Below are 14354 nucleotides of genomic sequence, written 5' to 3'. Positions count from 1 at the left end.
TTCTTCTCCAACGATACCCAGCCCGTGAGACACTGCCTCCAAACCATCACTTGATACCTTCGCTATGCCGTCCTCTCACCTCACATGTGGATTGGATGGACTGCCAGCTCATTTCATTGGCACTGCTAGTCTAATAAATAAATCAACTCAAAGATTTGAACCAAATAGTTTATGAAAACATTTCATGAATTTTTTTTCTAGATTCGATAAAAAACAACATTTTTAGAAAAATTTGCAACAAAACTCTTTAAAAATATTTAACAAAAAAAAGAGGAACTTTTGTCTAGATTCAACTGAAAACACTTATCGGATATGTGCACCAAAACTTTCTATTTAAAAAATAAATATAAATTAGGGTTATTAAATACACCATATATAGTGGTAGTGTGTGGACCAAGAGAAAAATAAGGAATTTTGTTTTTTTCCTTTACTTATGTAATAAGGAAAACAATTCATGTCTTTGTGTGGTAAGGTGTTGCCATTATAGGCCTAAAAATGGTGTGCAAGGCGTTGTGCTCATGCTCCTATATATAAGAAAAGATGGGCTTGTTTGGAACGTAGCGAAAAAATTCTGTTCCTAAGTTTTCATGTGAAATTGAACCGATCCATGTGAAATTCATGTACGATTCCTATGAAATTCTTGCTGCGTTCGTAGAATGGCGCTTGAATAACAGGTCATAGTAATTTTTTTGCAATTTTGTAGTGGCGAACTTGGGGTGATGAGTTGAAGCAGTGGCAAATTTGCAGTTTCCCCAAATATGAGCGAGGTACCCAGATGTTATGCATATTTAGTGAGAAGAAGAAATACTATTTGTTGTAGTTTTTACTTCAAAACTGCAAGCCTGTTATCGATCGTCATGCTTAACCTGCCTGTGACTGTCATGTTTTATTTATCCTAGCATTATCTGTATATCTAAACCAAGTGGTGCACGCCTAGGGACGGATCAGGAGCCAAGAAGAAGAGAAGATGAGGCGGTCGCATTGCACAGTGATGGCCAAGGCCACCACCCGGACGGGACCTGGATCTACTACGGTCAACTCAAAAAGGCTTGCTTGGTTGGTACCTGTAGCCCCATCGGTTCCGAGTTGTGACTTTTGTGAGTCGTGCTGACCGACGCGAGTCAGTCAACAAAAGGATTGTTGAGGAGCTAGGCATAATTTTTTTTTGTTTTTCAGCTCTTTTTTTTTTAAAGATTTTCACAAATACGCCCCTAACAATATCTTTCAAAAAAAATAGACCTTAACCTTGGCGCCGTGACAATTGGCACCGAGCTTATATGTCTCGGCGCCTTTGGCGCCGAGGTCCAGAGTCATTTTCTGCGTGTCATTGACGTGGCTGTTTGCATGGCGTGGATGTGACGTGAGCTCGGCGCGGTAGAGCTCGACGCCGGTACTCATTTTTTCCCTTGCGCCGTTCCGGTCCGCGTGCGTCAGGCCCAAGCAGCGAGTGAGGTGAGCCCCACGCACGCTGGCCCGCTCCGTCGCCGCTACCACTCATGCCAACGCCGTCCCACCAGTCAAGTAAAGACGCCATGCCGCGCGGCGCGAGCGGGAACGGCAATGAGGCCGCCGCCGCCGCAGGGCAGGGGAACAGGTGGGGGTGGCACGCTCGGCCGTCGCACGTTCGCGTCCCTCCTCGCGGCGGCTATCGTCGCGCGTTCGCGTCCCTCCTTCGGCTCCTCCATCCGCCGCGCGCACCCTCGCCTTCCCCTCCGGCTGCGGTTCCGGGCCCAGGGGACGGAAGCGCTCCCGACGGACCTCGTCGTCTCCTCCATCTCGGTGCGCACCGCGGCCGCCCAACACCTGCGCCCTCTGCATGTTTCGTTAACGGAGTCGTGATGAGCGGTCTGTGACTCTGCGCTTTGCTAAGTGCTGACCTCGCGTGCGTGCGTCGTGGGGTTCGAAATCGAACCGGGTGTGCGACGCACGGCACTCGGAGCTGATCCCGTGCTTGGACCGGCGCCTCCACTACCAGCTCTGGCTCCGGCTCAACCTCTCCCTCATGGAGCACTACGAGCGCCACTGCCCACTGGCGCCACGCCGCCTCAACTGCCTCATCCCATCGCCCGTCGGATACCAGGTGAGGGAGAAGCCACCGTGTGTTACATTGCAGAGTGTCGTGTTGCACTTGCACCTTGTTTGTGTTGCTCTAATGCTCACGCTGATGTGATGTGCGCGCGTCCGCGCGATGCTTGATTAGGTGCCCATCAGGTGGACGAGGAGTAGGGACGAGGTTCGGAAGGCCAACATACCCCACCCGCACCTTGCTGCTGAGAAGTCAGACCAGCGGTGGATGGTCGTCAATGGCGATAAGATCAACTTCCCTGGTGGGGGCACCCACTTCCACACTGGCGCTGATAAGTATATTGTGCACCTCGCTGCAGGTTTGAAAATATTCCTGATATTAATCTACTACACATGGTTGATATCGTAGGCTAATGCGACCAATGTTTTTTATCTGTCGTGATAGATGCTCAATTTCCAAATGGCAAACTCAACAATGGAGGGAACGTCCGGAATGTGCTTGATGTCGGTTGTGGGGTTGCCAGCTTTGGCGCTTACCTTCTTTCGCATGATATACTTACGATGTCTCTCGCTCCCAATGACGTGCATGAAAATCAAATTCAGTTTGCCCTAGAGAGAGGGATCCCGGCAACCCTTGGTGTGCTGGGCACTAGGAGGCTGCCATACCCAAGCCGCTCGTTCGAAATGGCACACTGCTCTCGTTGTCGGACTAGCTGGCTGCAGTATGAAGCATCAGTGTTTTGCAACATGGACACACAACCACTGAACCACACATACCCTCTCTGATGGTGATCTATTTAACCTTGAAATATTATTTGCAGGACATTTGGCATTCTAGAGTAATTCAATATTGGAAGCACATGAAGTCTGAGATACGAAAGGATTCCTTTAGAAATGTTATGGATATGAGTGCTAACCTTGGAGGATTTGCAGCATCTCTGAAGAAAAAGGATGTCTGGGTAATGAATGTAGTTCCTTTCACGGAATCTGGAAAGTTGAAGGTTATATACGATCGTGGTTTAATGGGGACTACCCACTGATTGGTAAGATTTGTTGACATACTTCCCATCTATTTATTTAATTGTTTCAATGTGGAATTTGCATACCTAGAAATTAGAACGGTTACATTTATGTTCTCTTGTGGCATGCAGATAACAGTTTGATTGCATGACTATAGTCTGCAATTAATTAGCCATAAATATAAATTATCAACTTGTTTTCTCATGGTTGTCCATATAAATTCGTTTTCATGTGTGGAAATGGAAGGGGTGATATTATCTTGTTTGATTTCTAAGATGCAACCGTGTGTAATTCTTAATCTGTGCAACTAGCATAGTGGCTGCAGTTATAAAGATGGTTTTCAGAAATCAGGTAGTTTGGCTGTCATATTTTGGAACATGTGGCTGTAGTGTTTGAGCCTTGAGGCCATAGTTCTATCCATTAGAAAATTACCTGCGTTGTTATTATGATTACACAAAACCTAAAAACATCAGGCTCGTTGGGGAAAAAAATGAAAAATGAAAAAAAAAGTTAGGCCTATCAACGCATCTGATCCTGGTGCCCTGCCCTGTTGCTTCTTTCCTTCTTTTTTTTTGAAAGACCCTTCTTTCCATTTGCAACGTCTTCCGTAGTTGACTTATGCCTGACATGGTGATAACCACTGAAAGAAATTTCTTGTGCATTGTCCCGTTTATTCCTTACTTGCTGTTACATATGGCTGATGCTAATTTTCTTTATCTACGATTTGTTTAACTGAAGGTGTGAATCATTCTCTACATACCCGCGCACCTACGACCTCCTTCACGCCTGGCTCCTATTTTCTGAGATAGAGAAGCAGGGATGTAGCCTGGAGGATCTTCTGATTGAGATGGACCGCATCCTGAGGCCTTATGGGTACGCCATCATCAGAGACAAAGCTGTTGTCGTTAACTACATCAAGAAGCTTTTACCAGCGCTAAGGTGGGATGACTGGACATTTGAGGTCAGACCTAAGAAAGATGCGCTCACAACAGGTGACGAAAGAGTCTTGATCGTGAGGAAAAAGCTCTGGAATCAGTCGTTGCAAGATCCATCGTAGCAGCCGTAGCTCTTGTTTCGATCCTAGCTGTAGTTAACTGGGCACCGGCGAGGTCCTAATCCTCTAATTGTAATATAGTGTTCGACTTTTGTTTTCCCGTGTGATGAAATGTTAACAGTAGATTAGCATCAGCATCAGAATATCAGATGCAGGCTTCAATTGTTAATATACATATTACATAGGCAGTAGAGTTTTCATTTCTCTTTTTTCTGTCTGCTCCAACGCTTCGCGTTGCCACATTTCATTAACTGATCAAGATTATAGTGGTCTAGATCAAGTAAAAAAAACTTGGAAGAATGATTAGAGTGAGACCTTACATACTATTGCGTTCAATATGAAAAAATAGGGATGCAGGTGGGTTTTTCATGAACCCCAAAAAAATTAAATTTATTTTTGGTTCATAGATAAACCCACTTGCATCTCTATGAAAGACAGTACTTCACATATACACTACGTGACGAAATTGATTTGAGATGTTTTGTTTTGTCTTTACCACGACAAAACACATTCTTGGTAGGATCTTTGGTAGGACCAGACAAAGTCCCTCACAAAGGAAGCCCGACCAGCACTTCTTGGCAAGAATAATCCACAATCTATTTCAGAAGACAACCTTTTTATTTACATAAACAGTCAAAAAGTATTTAACGATCAATGAAAAAAAAGAGTAGCACTAACTATTAACTATAGAAAAAGGAAAAACGTGTCACCGTGGGGTATGACTTATGAGGAGTATACGAGGCAAGGAGCAGATTGATATGATTCCATTTATATATGTCAGATTGATACGATTCCATTCTATATAATAACTAAGTTTACTTAATAACCTATTAATGCACAACATTCATCGCTCGTGCTGGAGATAAAATGGAGATATATTCTTCACAAATGATTTGGTGGAAGTCTGAAATTAGAATCGCCACTTGTACTGCATGGTGTCCTTGAACCTGTAACCTAATTTATTATTTATGAATGCGATGTTTTGCAAATAACATACCAAATACTTATTCGTTAAGTACTATAGTATAGTATATGATGAAAGATTTAATACAATTTTTTAAAAATAAATTACCTACCTTATTGATAGCCCTGGACATGAGTGGTAGCTGCGTGGCGTCTTTACTTCACTGGTGGGATGGCGTCGGCATGAGTGGTAGTGGCAGCGGAGCGGGGGAGCGTGTGTGGGGCTCACCTCGCTCGATGCTTGGGCCTGACGCACGTGGACGCGGAACGGCGCAAGGGGAAAATGCGTACCGGCGTCGAGCTCGGCGTCGAGCTCATGCCACGTCCGCGCCACGCAAGCAGCCACGTCAACTGACACGTAGAAAATGACCGTGGACCTCAGCGCCAAAGACGTATAAGCTCGTCGCCAATTGTCACGATGCCGAGGTTAGGGTCTATTTTTTGAGAGATATTGTACGTATTTGTGAAAATCTTTCAAAAAAAAAAAAAGGCTGAAAACACAAAAAAAATTAGTGCTAGGCACTAGGCAGGCTCCATGCATGTCCATGTGGGTGAATAAGAAAAAACAATGAGCATCCTCCTCTTGCATGCATGTGTACCTTGACAGGGAATTAGAGAAACTTCGCAGCGCCATCGGTCACTCATGTGGCTGGTGCCCCCAAGACCCCAGTGGTTGCATGCGGCGTTGTTTAATTAGCCCCTCCCCCTCCCAGGGGCGCTCGTGGTCCAGCTGCCCAAATCGCAAAACAAAGGTGGAGCTGGAGCCACAGCCAGGACGCGAGCGCGATGGATGCGGTTGTTGGGGACGGGGACGGGGACGGCGGGACCGAGGGCGATGCGGAGGGAGAACACACGGAAACTGTCGGCGGCGACTGCCTCTGCTGTGCTCGGTTGGCAGGCCAATTCAGAAAGCGCGTGGAGCGGAAGTGAGGAACGGACGTGGAGGCGTTTTTACGTCGTGACGACTGACTCGTGAGCCACGGGATCCTCGTGCGGCACGTACTGTACGCCCGTCCACACCACACCCCTGCGGCCGTTTCCTTTCCTCCTCTTTCATTCCTCAGTTTCGCTTCGGGCCCTGTGTTTTTTTTTTGAATGACAAAAAAAAAATGCGTAAGCTGCAGTGCTGCAGGTACAAGTATGGAATTCTTATAAATAAATAAATGTATCTGCGCTAGCTGTCGGTCATGGACCCATGGTGACCTTCCTTCCTAATTAATAATAACACAAAATGTTCTACTGAAACGCATCACCGCAGTACTCCTACTTGGTCATGCATGTCTCAGTTCATTTTTATACAGCTACCAGACGAGCTGAATTTTACAAGTAGTCATGATCTACCGGTAACTAATTAGTAATTACTAACATTGTCCGGTCTTTCATCTATTTGCGATGTACTACTTGTTTTGTCATTCACTACGCTGCATGCCACCACGCCATTAAGCCAGCCCACATGACAGAGTAGTGGTTAAGTTGGATCAAATAGAGCATTACTCACATGCACCACACCTAATGACACTTGACCTACCACATCCCCATGCCTTGATTCTCGTTACCTTTTTTAATATCTTTATTATTATATTAGGCTCATGATAGTGCCACGGTGTATAATAGAATAGAAGCAAAAAATACGTTTCCATTCCTATGCTGCACCTCACTGTTACCTGTGCTCCGGTGACTGAGCCCTATCAGTTAACTTCTTCTCAAGTCAAAGCGGCGGAGATGATTCCCCGCAAAGTATGGGTGATCCAAAACACAATATTTAATTAAATTATGTGCCTCGAGAAACTCCTTTAATTTTGCCTTGCCAAGTGGCGCTCTATTGTTTATCACTACCACTCTATCTCCATCATCCACCACACCATATCTTGTCTTAATTACCTCTGTGAAGTCAAGGTTGACACTCCACTCCAATGTGGAAGGCCACTAGCTGGTTGCCTCCCATTTTGACACCAAGATGAAAGAGCCCTAACTAGATTTTTGAGGTGACTGTGGTAATACCAAACTAAATCTACCTTAATGGAATGCAGGTGATAAATACAAGAATAAGCCTACTTTTAGAAAATACGGGTAAACACATCTTCCCTAGCCTAGCACACCGACATGAAATTAGTATATACAAATGGAAGCATATTAAGATAGCATGAACAATGGAACATGCATTAAAAAACAATATGACTAAACGCGACAACATGCCATAGGTTCGTCATCATCTCAACATCATACCAATGAGTCCATTGCCACCATCCACGGCTGTGATCTCAGGCATATACATTGTTGGGGAAAAAACAGATGCGGGGCTTGCAAGGTTTTCTTAACCCGCAATGTGTTAATTAGTGGTTATAAACAGGTCTAAAACTCTATATGGGCAATTGTATCGTCGAGTAATTTGATGAAAACCTTAGTCGAACCTCTTTTTTCAACAGAACTTCCATACCCAAGTTAGCATCAGGTGTCGCTATTATCTTCCCTTAATCCTTGTCCAGGCCAGCAAGGCACGGTAGTTAAGCTGATCAGACATTCTACCAACCTTTCCCCCCTCTCTCTCTCTCATGTCAGTCATCATCAGTCCATTAGTTGCCGTTTTGATGCTGCACCGACACCGACACTTTCTCTCTCCTCCCCCTCTCGCCCTCACTAACCCCCCCTCCTTTTCTTTAGATTAGACAAAAAAAAAAAAAAGCCCAGCCCGGCTAATCAGCAGCAGGTGGTAACAACGCGGTGGTTGCGCTGCTCTGCTCTCCAAGCACCACACCACACCAACGCGGCGCGGCATTCCATACTTATGCCACCACACCACCCACCCATCCCACAGCTCATACCAGAGCAGCCGAGCAGCGCAGCGCAGCCCACAGCGGCGCCGCGCGCACGCAGCACCCCCACCACCTCCCTTGCTGCCTGCGCGCGCATGTGAGCGGCCGCCGCGGGGAGACCAGGCCAGAAGGGGGAGAACTACCTACATTTCCCTGTGCCGCCGCCGCGAGATCCGGCGGGGGCGCCAGAGATGGAGGCGAGCGCGGGGCTGGTGGCCGGCTCATACAACCGGAACGAGCTGGTGGTGATCCGCCGCGAGTCATCAGGAGGCGCGGGCGGCGGGGGCGCGGCGCGGCGGGCGGAGGCGCCGTGCCAGATATGCGGGGACGAGGTCGGGGTGGGCTTCGACGGGGAGCCCTTCGTGGCGTGCAACGAGTGCGCGTTCCCCGTCTGCCGCGCCTGCTACCAGTACGAGCGCCGGGAGGGCTCGCAGGCCTGCCCGCAGTGCCGGACCCGGTACAAGCGCCTCAAGGGGTGCCCGCGCGTGGCGGGCGACGAGGAGGAGGACGGCGTCGACGACCTGGAGGGCGAGTTCGGCCTGCAGGACGGCGGCGCCGGGGGACACGACGACGACCCGCAGTACGTCGCCGAGTCCATGCTCAGGGCGCAGATGAGCTACGGCCGCGGCGGGGACGCGCACCCCGCTGGCTTCGGCCCCGTGCCCAATGTGCCGCTCCTCACCAACGGCCAGATGGTACACTCCTGCTCCTCTCCTCTTCCTCTGCTGCTTGCTTTCGGTTGAGATTGAACTCGATCGTGACTGAAATGCTCACTGACTGCGTCTGTACTGTAGGTCGATGACATCCCGCCGGAGCAGCACGCGCTCGTGCCGTCCTACATGGGCGGCGGGGGCAAGAGGATCCACCCGCTCCCCTTCGCAGATCCCAACCTCCCAGGTGCGTGATTGACGCTGTTTGATGTCGGAATCTGCCAATGCCAATGCCATAATGTCTACCCGTGTGCTGATGACCGTCTTGGTGCTCGCGCAGTGCAACCGAGATCCATGGACCCGTCCAAGGATCTGGCCGCCTACGGCTACGGCAGCGTGGCCTGGAAGGAGAGGATGGAGGGCTGGAAGCAGAAGCAGGAGCGCCTGCAGCATGTCAGGAGCGAGGGTGGCGGCGATTGGGATGGCGACGATGCAGATCTGCCACTGTATGGCCTTAGTTGTTCCTACCACTAGCTGCTTTGATTACTTTCCTTTGGGTGCTGAGTGCTGACGGTGCGCTACAGTCTCTATGCTTACTGAAGTTACCTGATGCCAGCTGCTTGCACTAGTAGATATCTAATGAGCTACAAGAGTGCGATGTACACTTTTATTAAACTGCTAATCTCCAGCTAGGCACACATAAAAGTGACATCCAATTTCATTAGGCAGTACAGGGTTATGGTATTTAATCACAGTATATCTAAAATTCTGCAGGTATGTTTGTAGCTTTGTTATTACTTGCTACATTGCTAGATGCCGCACAACTATATGAGTTGGAGAGAAACCAGAATACAAGCTCAACTGTTTATGCAATTCTGAATTTGTAGACTAAGATGATACATCACCTATATGGAATTTTTGTATGTGGTGTATTTGTTGCTTCATTTCATCTTAATTTTTTTCATCATGGTCGTTGCCTGTATATTCATAGAAACCTACATAGTGGTGTAGATAATTTTGCATTGCATTTTAAGATCTTATCTTTATCTTTTAAGTCATCTGCAAAGTAGTATTTGATAAGGCCAACTTATGCCCTTTCTTTTCGTAGAGTATTACTAGTATGTGGTTCTAAAATGTTCTGTAAATTTCTTGTGCAGAATGGATGAAGCTCGGCAGCCATTGTCCAGAAAAGTCCCAATACCATCAAGCCGAATCAATCCCTACAGGATGATTATTGTTATCCGGTTGGTGGTTTTGGGTTTCTTCTTCCACTACCGTGTGATGCATCCGGCGAAAGACGCGTTTGCATTATGGCTCATATCTGTTATCTGTGAAATCTGGTTTGCCATGTCCTGGATTCTTGATCAGTTCCCAAAGTGGCTTCCAATTGAGAGAGAGACTTACCTGGACCGTTTGTCGCTAAGGTTAGTTGCATCATTGCATGATGAATGGAATAAATGCTTGCCCTATTTTCTTTCTAAAATTCCAAAGCTAAGAAGTTGATTGTTTCTCTGACCAGGTTCGACAAGGAAGGTCAACCCTCTCAGCTTGCTCCGATTGACTTCTTTGTCAGTACGGTTGATCCCTCTAAGGAACCTCCCTTGGTCACAGCGAACACTGTCCTTTCCATCCTTTCCGTGGATTATCCGGTTGAGAAGGTCTCCTGCTATGTTTCTGATGATGGTGCTGCAATGCTTACATTTGAAGCATTGTCTGAAACATCTGAATTTGCAAAGAAATGGGTTCCTTTCTGCAAAAAGTTTAATATTGAGCCTCGAGCTCCTGAGTGGTACTTCCAACAGAAGATAGACTACCTGAAAGACAAGGTTGCCGCTTCATTTGTTAGGGAGAGGAGGGCGATGAAGGTACAATGTTTATCCTGTGTTATGCTTTTCTGTGCAATTTCCTAGCTTGTATGAACTGGCTAGTTACATGGCTTTGTTTTTCATTCAGAGAGAATACGAGGAATTCAAGGTAAGGATCAATGCCTTGGTTGCAAAAGCCCAAAAGGTTCCTGAGGAAGGATGGACAATGCAAGATGGAAGCCCCTGGCCTGGAAACAACGTACGCGATCATCCTGGAATGATTCAGGTAGGTGTTTATTGTCCTTGGTGTTATAATACATGCTAGTACAGTTATCGTTGCCATTGTCCTACTTCTCTTTGTTTTCTTCGAACTGAAAGTTTGTTCGACTTAACGTCAAAATGCTCAAATTTCTCCGTCAACAGGTATTCCTTGGCCAAAGTGGTGGTCGTGATGTGGAAGGAAATGAGTTGCCTCGCCTTGTTTATGTCTCGAGAGAAAAGAGGCCAGGTTATAACCATCACAAGAAGGCTGGTGCCATGAATGCACTGGTAAAATCTCTGCACTTGATGTCTTTTATCATTCTTCTTGTAACCTAATGGCAGTTCTTGATTGATGCTTTGTTTTTCTTTTGTGTTCATAATTGATAGGTCCGTGTCTCTGCTGTCTTGTCAAATGCTCCATACCTATTGAACTTGGACTGTGATCACTACATCAACAATAGCAAGGCCATAAAAGAGGCTATGTGTTTCATGATGGATCCTTTGGTGGGGAAGAAAGTGTGCTATGTTCAGTTCCCTCAGAGGTTTGATAGTATTGACCGTCATGATCGATACGCTAACAGGAATGTCGTCTTTTTTGATGTAAGAATCAGCTTCCCTGTTCCAACACCTTAAGCTCTTCATTTTGTTGTCCATGTCACATAGGTTTTCTAACACTTGCCTCATACAGATCAACATGAAAGGTCTGGACGGTATTCAAGGACCCATCTATGTGGGTACTGGATGTGTTTTCAGACGGCAGGCACTGTATGGTTATGATGCTCCTAAAACAAAGAAGCCACCATCAAGAACTTGCAACTGCTGGCCCAAGTGGTGCCTCTCTTGCTGCTGCAGCAGGAACAAGAATAAAAAGAAGACTACAAAACCAAAGACAGAGAAGAAGAAAAGATTATTTTTCAAGAAAGCAGAAAACCCTTCTCCTGCATATGCTTTGGGTGAAATTGAGGAAGGTGCTCCAGGTATTGTCAACCTTTCAAACATAGCTTAAAACAGCACTGTTAAAGTTAAAAAAATCAGGACAGTTCTTCTGTTCAACCATTTCATGTTCACTTCACTACCTGTTGTGTAAATGGATGAAAGCATTTCTGTTTCTATTTGACACTTGTGAATAACATTTCACTGTTCTCCAGGTGCTTACATTGAGAAGGCTGGAATTGTAAATCAACAGAAACTAGAAAAGAAATTTGGGCAGTCTTCTGTTTTTGTTGCATCAACACTTCTTGAGAACGGTGGGACCCTGAAGAGTGCAAGTCCAGCTTCTCTTCTAAAGGAAGCTATACATGTTATCAGCTGCGGCTATGAAGACAAGACTGACTGGGGAAAAGAGGTCTATATACCATATAACCTGATTCAAAGACTTTTGACTATACTAAAGATATATGGTACTAAGTAGATCATTGTTTCTTGCAGATTGGCTGGATTTATGGATCAATTACAGAGGATATCTTGACTGGATTTAAGATGCACTGCCATGGTTGGCGGTCTATTTACTGCATCCCGAAGCGGCCTGCATTCAAAGGTTCTGCACCTCTGAATCTTTCTGATCGTCTTCACCAGGTCCTTCGTTGGGCTCTTGGATCTGTTGAAATTTTCTTCAGCAAGCACTGCCCACTTTGGTACGGATATGGTGGCGGGCTAAAATTTTTGGAAAGGTTTTCTTATATCAACTCTATTGTATATCCCTGGACATCCATTCCTCTCTTGGCTTACTGTACCTTGCCTGCCATCTGCCTGCTCACGGGAAAATTTATCACACCAGAGGTAAATATATATTATCCTTATTAAAAATAAAGAGAAAAAAAAACTGGTTTTATTCTTGAATCTTACCGTCAACTTTGCTTCAAATTGCAGCTTACCAATGTTGCCAGTATCTGGTTCATGGCACTTTTCATCTGCATCGCTGTCACTGGCATCCTTGAAATGAGATGGAGTGGTGTGGCCATCGATGACTGGTGGAGAAACGAGCAGTTCTGGGTCATTGGAGGTGTTTCTGCACATCTCTTCGCTGTGTTCCAAGGTCTTCTCAAGGTCCTTGCCGGTATCGACACGAGCTTCACCGTCACATCAAAGGCCGGGGACGACGAGGAGTTCTCAGAGCTGTACACATTCAAATGGACCACCCTGTTGATACCTCCCACCACTCTTCTCCTGCTGAACTTCATCGGGGTTGTGGCTGGAATCTCGAACGCCATCAACAATGGGTACGAGTCATGGGGTCCTCTCTTCGGGAAGCTCTTCTTCGCGTTCTGGGTGATCATCCATCTGTACCCGTTCCTCAAGGGTCTGGTGGGAAGGCAGAACCGGACGCCGACGATCGTGATCGTCTGGTCTATCCTGCTGGCCTCGATCTTCTCGCTCCTGTGGGTCCGCATCGACCCGTTCCTCGCCAAGAGCGATGGTCCTCTTCTGGAGGAGTGTGGTCTGGACTGCAACTAAAGATGAAGAGGCCGTCACTCAAAGTTCTGTCGCAGGTGAATTATGCCTGATTTTTTTGGAATTCTTTCCTGTAGATAGAAACACAGATCCCAGGCATTTCTTCTGTGTGTCCATGGTGGGGCTGTGACATCTCTGAGCTTTTTTACCGAAGACTGTCCATGCCTGCTGCTGGTGGTTCTTCAACATTCTTATCCGTGGAAAACTGGAGTTGAATTGAATCTTTCAGGCAGCAGCAGGGATTGATCTGCCAGCCACCGCGGGGCAGGAGAAAGGTGCCAAGTGTTTGTTGAGTAAATTAAAGTTTAAGTTATACACAGTCATGCACATTCCAGAGTATGTCCTGCCCATTGTATTCCCCATTTACAGTTGTATATTAGCAACAAGAACAGATTGGTTAGGAGTTGATTCTTTTTAGCAATGATGTGTCCCGCCCTTGTGTTGTAAAATCCACCGCCCATTCGCCCAAAACCGCGGTGGGCGGTGCTGTTTGCTGCTTCTGTGATCGTATAGAAACGAAACCCTTGTTGTTCTTTGACATTTTGAACTTTGTTGAAGGAAAGGAAGGTTGGAATGGAACACCTGGTCCGTGAGACCGTGAGTCCCACTCCCATCAGTCCCATTTGTGTCTCTCTGTCTCCCCCTTTTTTTTTCTCTTCTGGAATGGAGTGGAGCTACAGCAGGAGCCAGGAGGCCGCCTCGCCCGAACCGGAGGCACCGGGCTGCCACCTAAACGTCCAAAGCCTAGAGCCGTAGCGCGGCATCGGCGCTGCCGCGCTGCGACCGACCAAACCGCCAAGCGAGACCGGGGGCACGTGAAAAGCCGCCTGGTTCGCGGGGACCTGGCCGCCTGGGCCCTGGGTTCACGCGGCGGAAGGAAGTGCGTGCATGTGCATGTGAGGCTGGCCGGCGCTGGCTTCGTTTGGGCATGGCGCCGTGACTGACGCGTCGGGACTGGAGCTGTCCTGTCGGACGCACTCGAGTCACGGGGACGGCGGGGCCGCGCTGCTGGCGCACCAGCACCAGCGAGAGCAGGGTATGCAGCGGCCGCGAATTTGGGAAAGGGGACCAGGCGACCAGCGAGTTACCCGCCATCCATCTGCTGCGAATTTTGGCCATGCCGCGGCGGAACACCGGCAGCAAAACCGCAAAAAGTAGTCGGATGGAGAAAGCCTGCGACCCGGGAGACTGTGTTTTTTTGAACGAAACCGGGGAGATTGTTCGGCGGAGCCCACTGGACTGACACGGACGGCGGAGTAGCATTCCTTGGGCTTTCGGCCTCCCGTAGAAGTGCGCAAGGTTTTTCGTTTTT

The 14354-nt window shown here is 47.3% G+C and overlaps 1 protein-coding gene and 1 pseudogene across 1 annotated transcript; both read left to right on the top strand.

The window, feature by feature from the left end:
• The first annotated feature begins 1560 nt into the window (after nt 1–1560).
• Nucleotides 1561–4102, top strand: LOC136543688 (probable methyltransferase PMT9; annotated as a pseudogene).
• Nucleotides 4103–7841: 3739 nt separating this feature from the next.
• Nucleotides 7842–13672, top strand: LOC136541626 (probable cellulose synthase A catalytic subunit 6 [UDP-forming]). The gene is made up of 12 exons (XM_066533609.1): nt 7842–8570; nt 8670–8772; nt 8866–9031; nt 9683–9949; nt 10045–10390; nt 10479–10616; nt 10754–10879; nt 10979–11191; nt 11280–11568; nt 11740–11936; nt 12020–12370; nt 12461–13672. The coding sequence occupies exons 1-12, from the start codon at nt 8067–8069 to the stop codon at nt 13043–13045; spliced, it is 3285 nt and encodes a 1094-aa protein (XP_066389706.1). The 5' UTR covers nt 7842–8066; the 3' UTR covers nt 13046–13672.
• The last annotated feature ends 682 nt before the right edge of the window (nt 13673–14354 follow it).

This window comes from Miscanthus floridulus, chromosome 3 (assembly GCF_019320115.1).
Source record: "Miscanthus floridulus cultivar M001 chromosome 3, ASM1932011v1, whole genome shotgun sequence".
Taxonomy (NCBI): domain Eukaryota; kingdom Viridiplantae; phylum Streptophyta; class Magnoliopsida; order Poales; family Poaceae; genus Miscanthus; species Miscanthus floridulus.
This window is presented reverse-complemented; position numbering and strand designations above follow the sequence as displayed.

Bases quoted from the DNA above. Each gene is read 5' to 3' on its own strand.
- LOC136541626 (XM_066533609.1), top strand. From the start codon at position 8,067: ATGGAGGCGAGCGCGGGGCTGGTGGCCGGCTCATACAACCGGAACGAG. The intron at 8,773-8,865 runs GTGCGTGATTGA...GTGCTCGCGCAG, and splicing joins CGCAGATCCCAACCTCCCAG to TGCAACCGAGATCCATGGAC. The intron at 11,569-11,739 runs GTATTGTCAACC...ACTGTTCTCCAG, and splicing joins AATTGAGGAAGGTGCTCCAG to GTGCTTACATTGAGAAGGCT.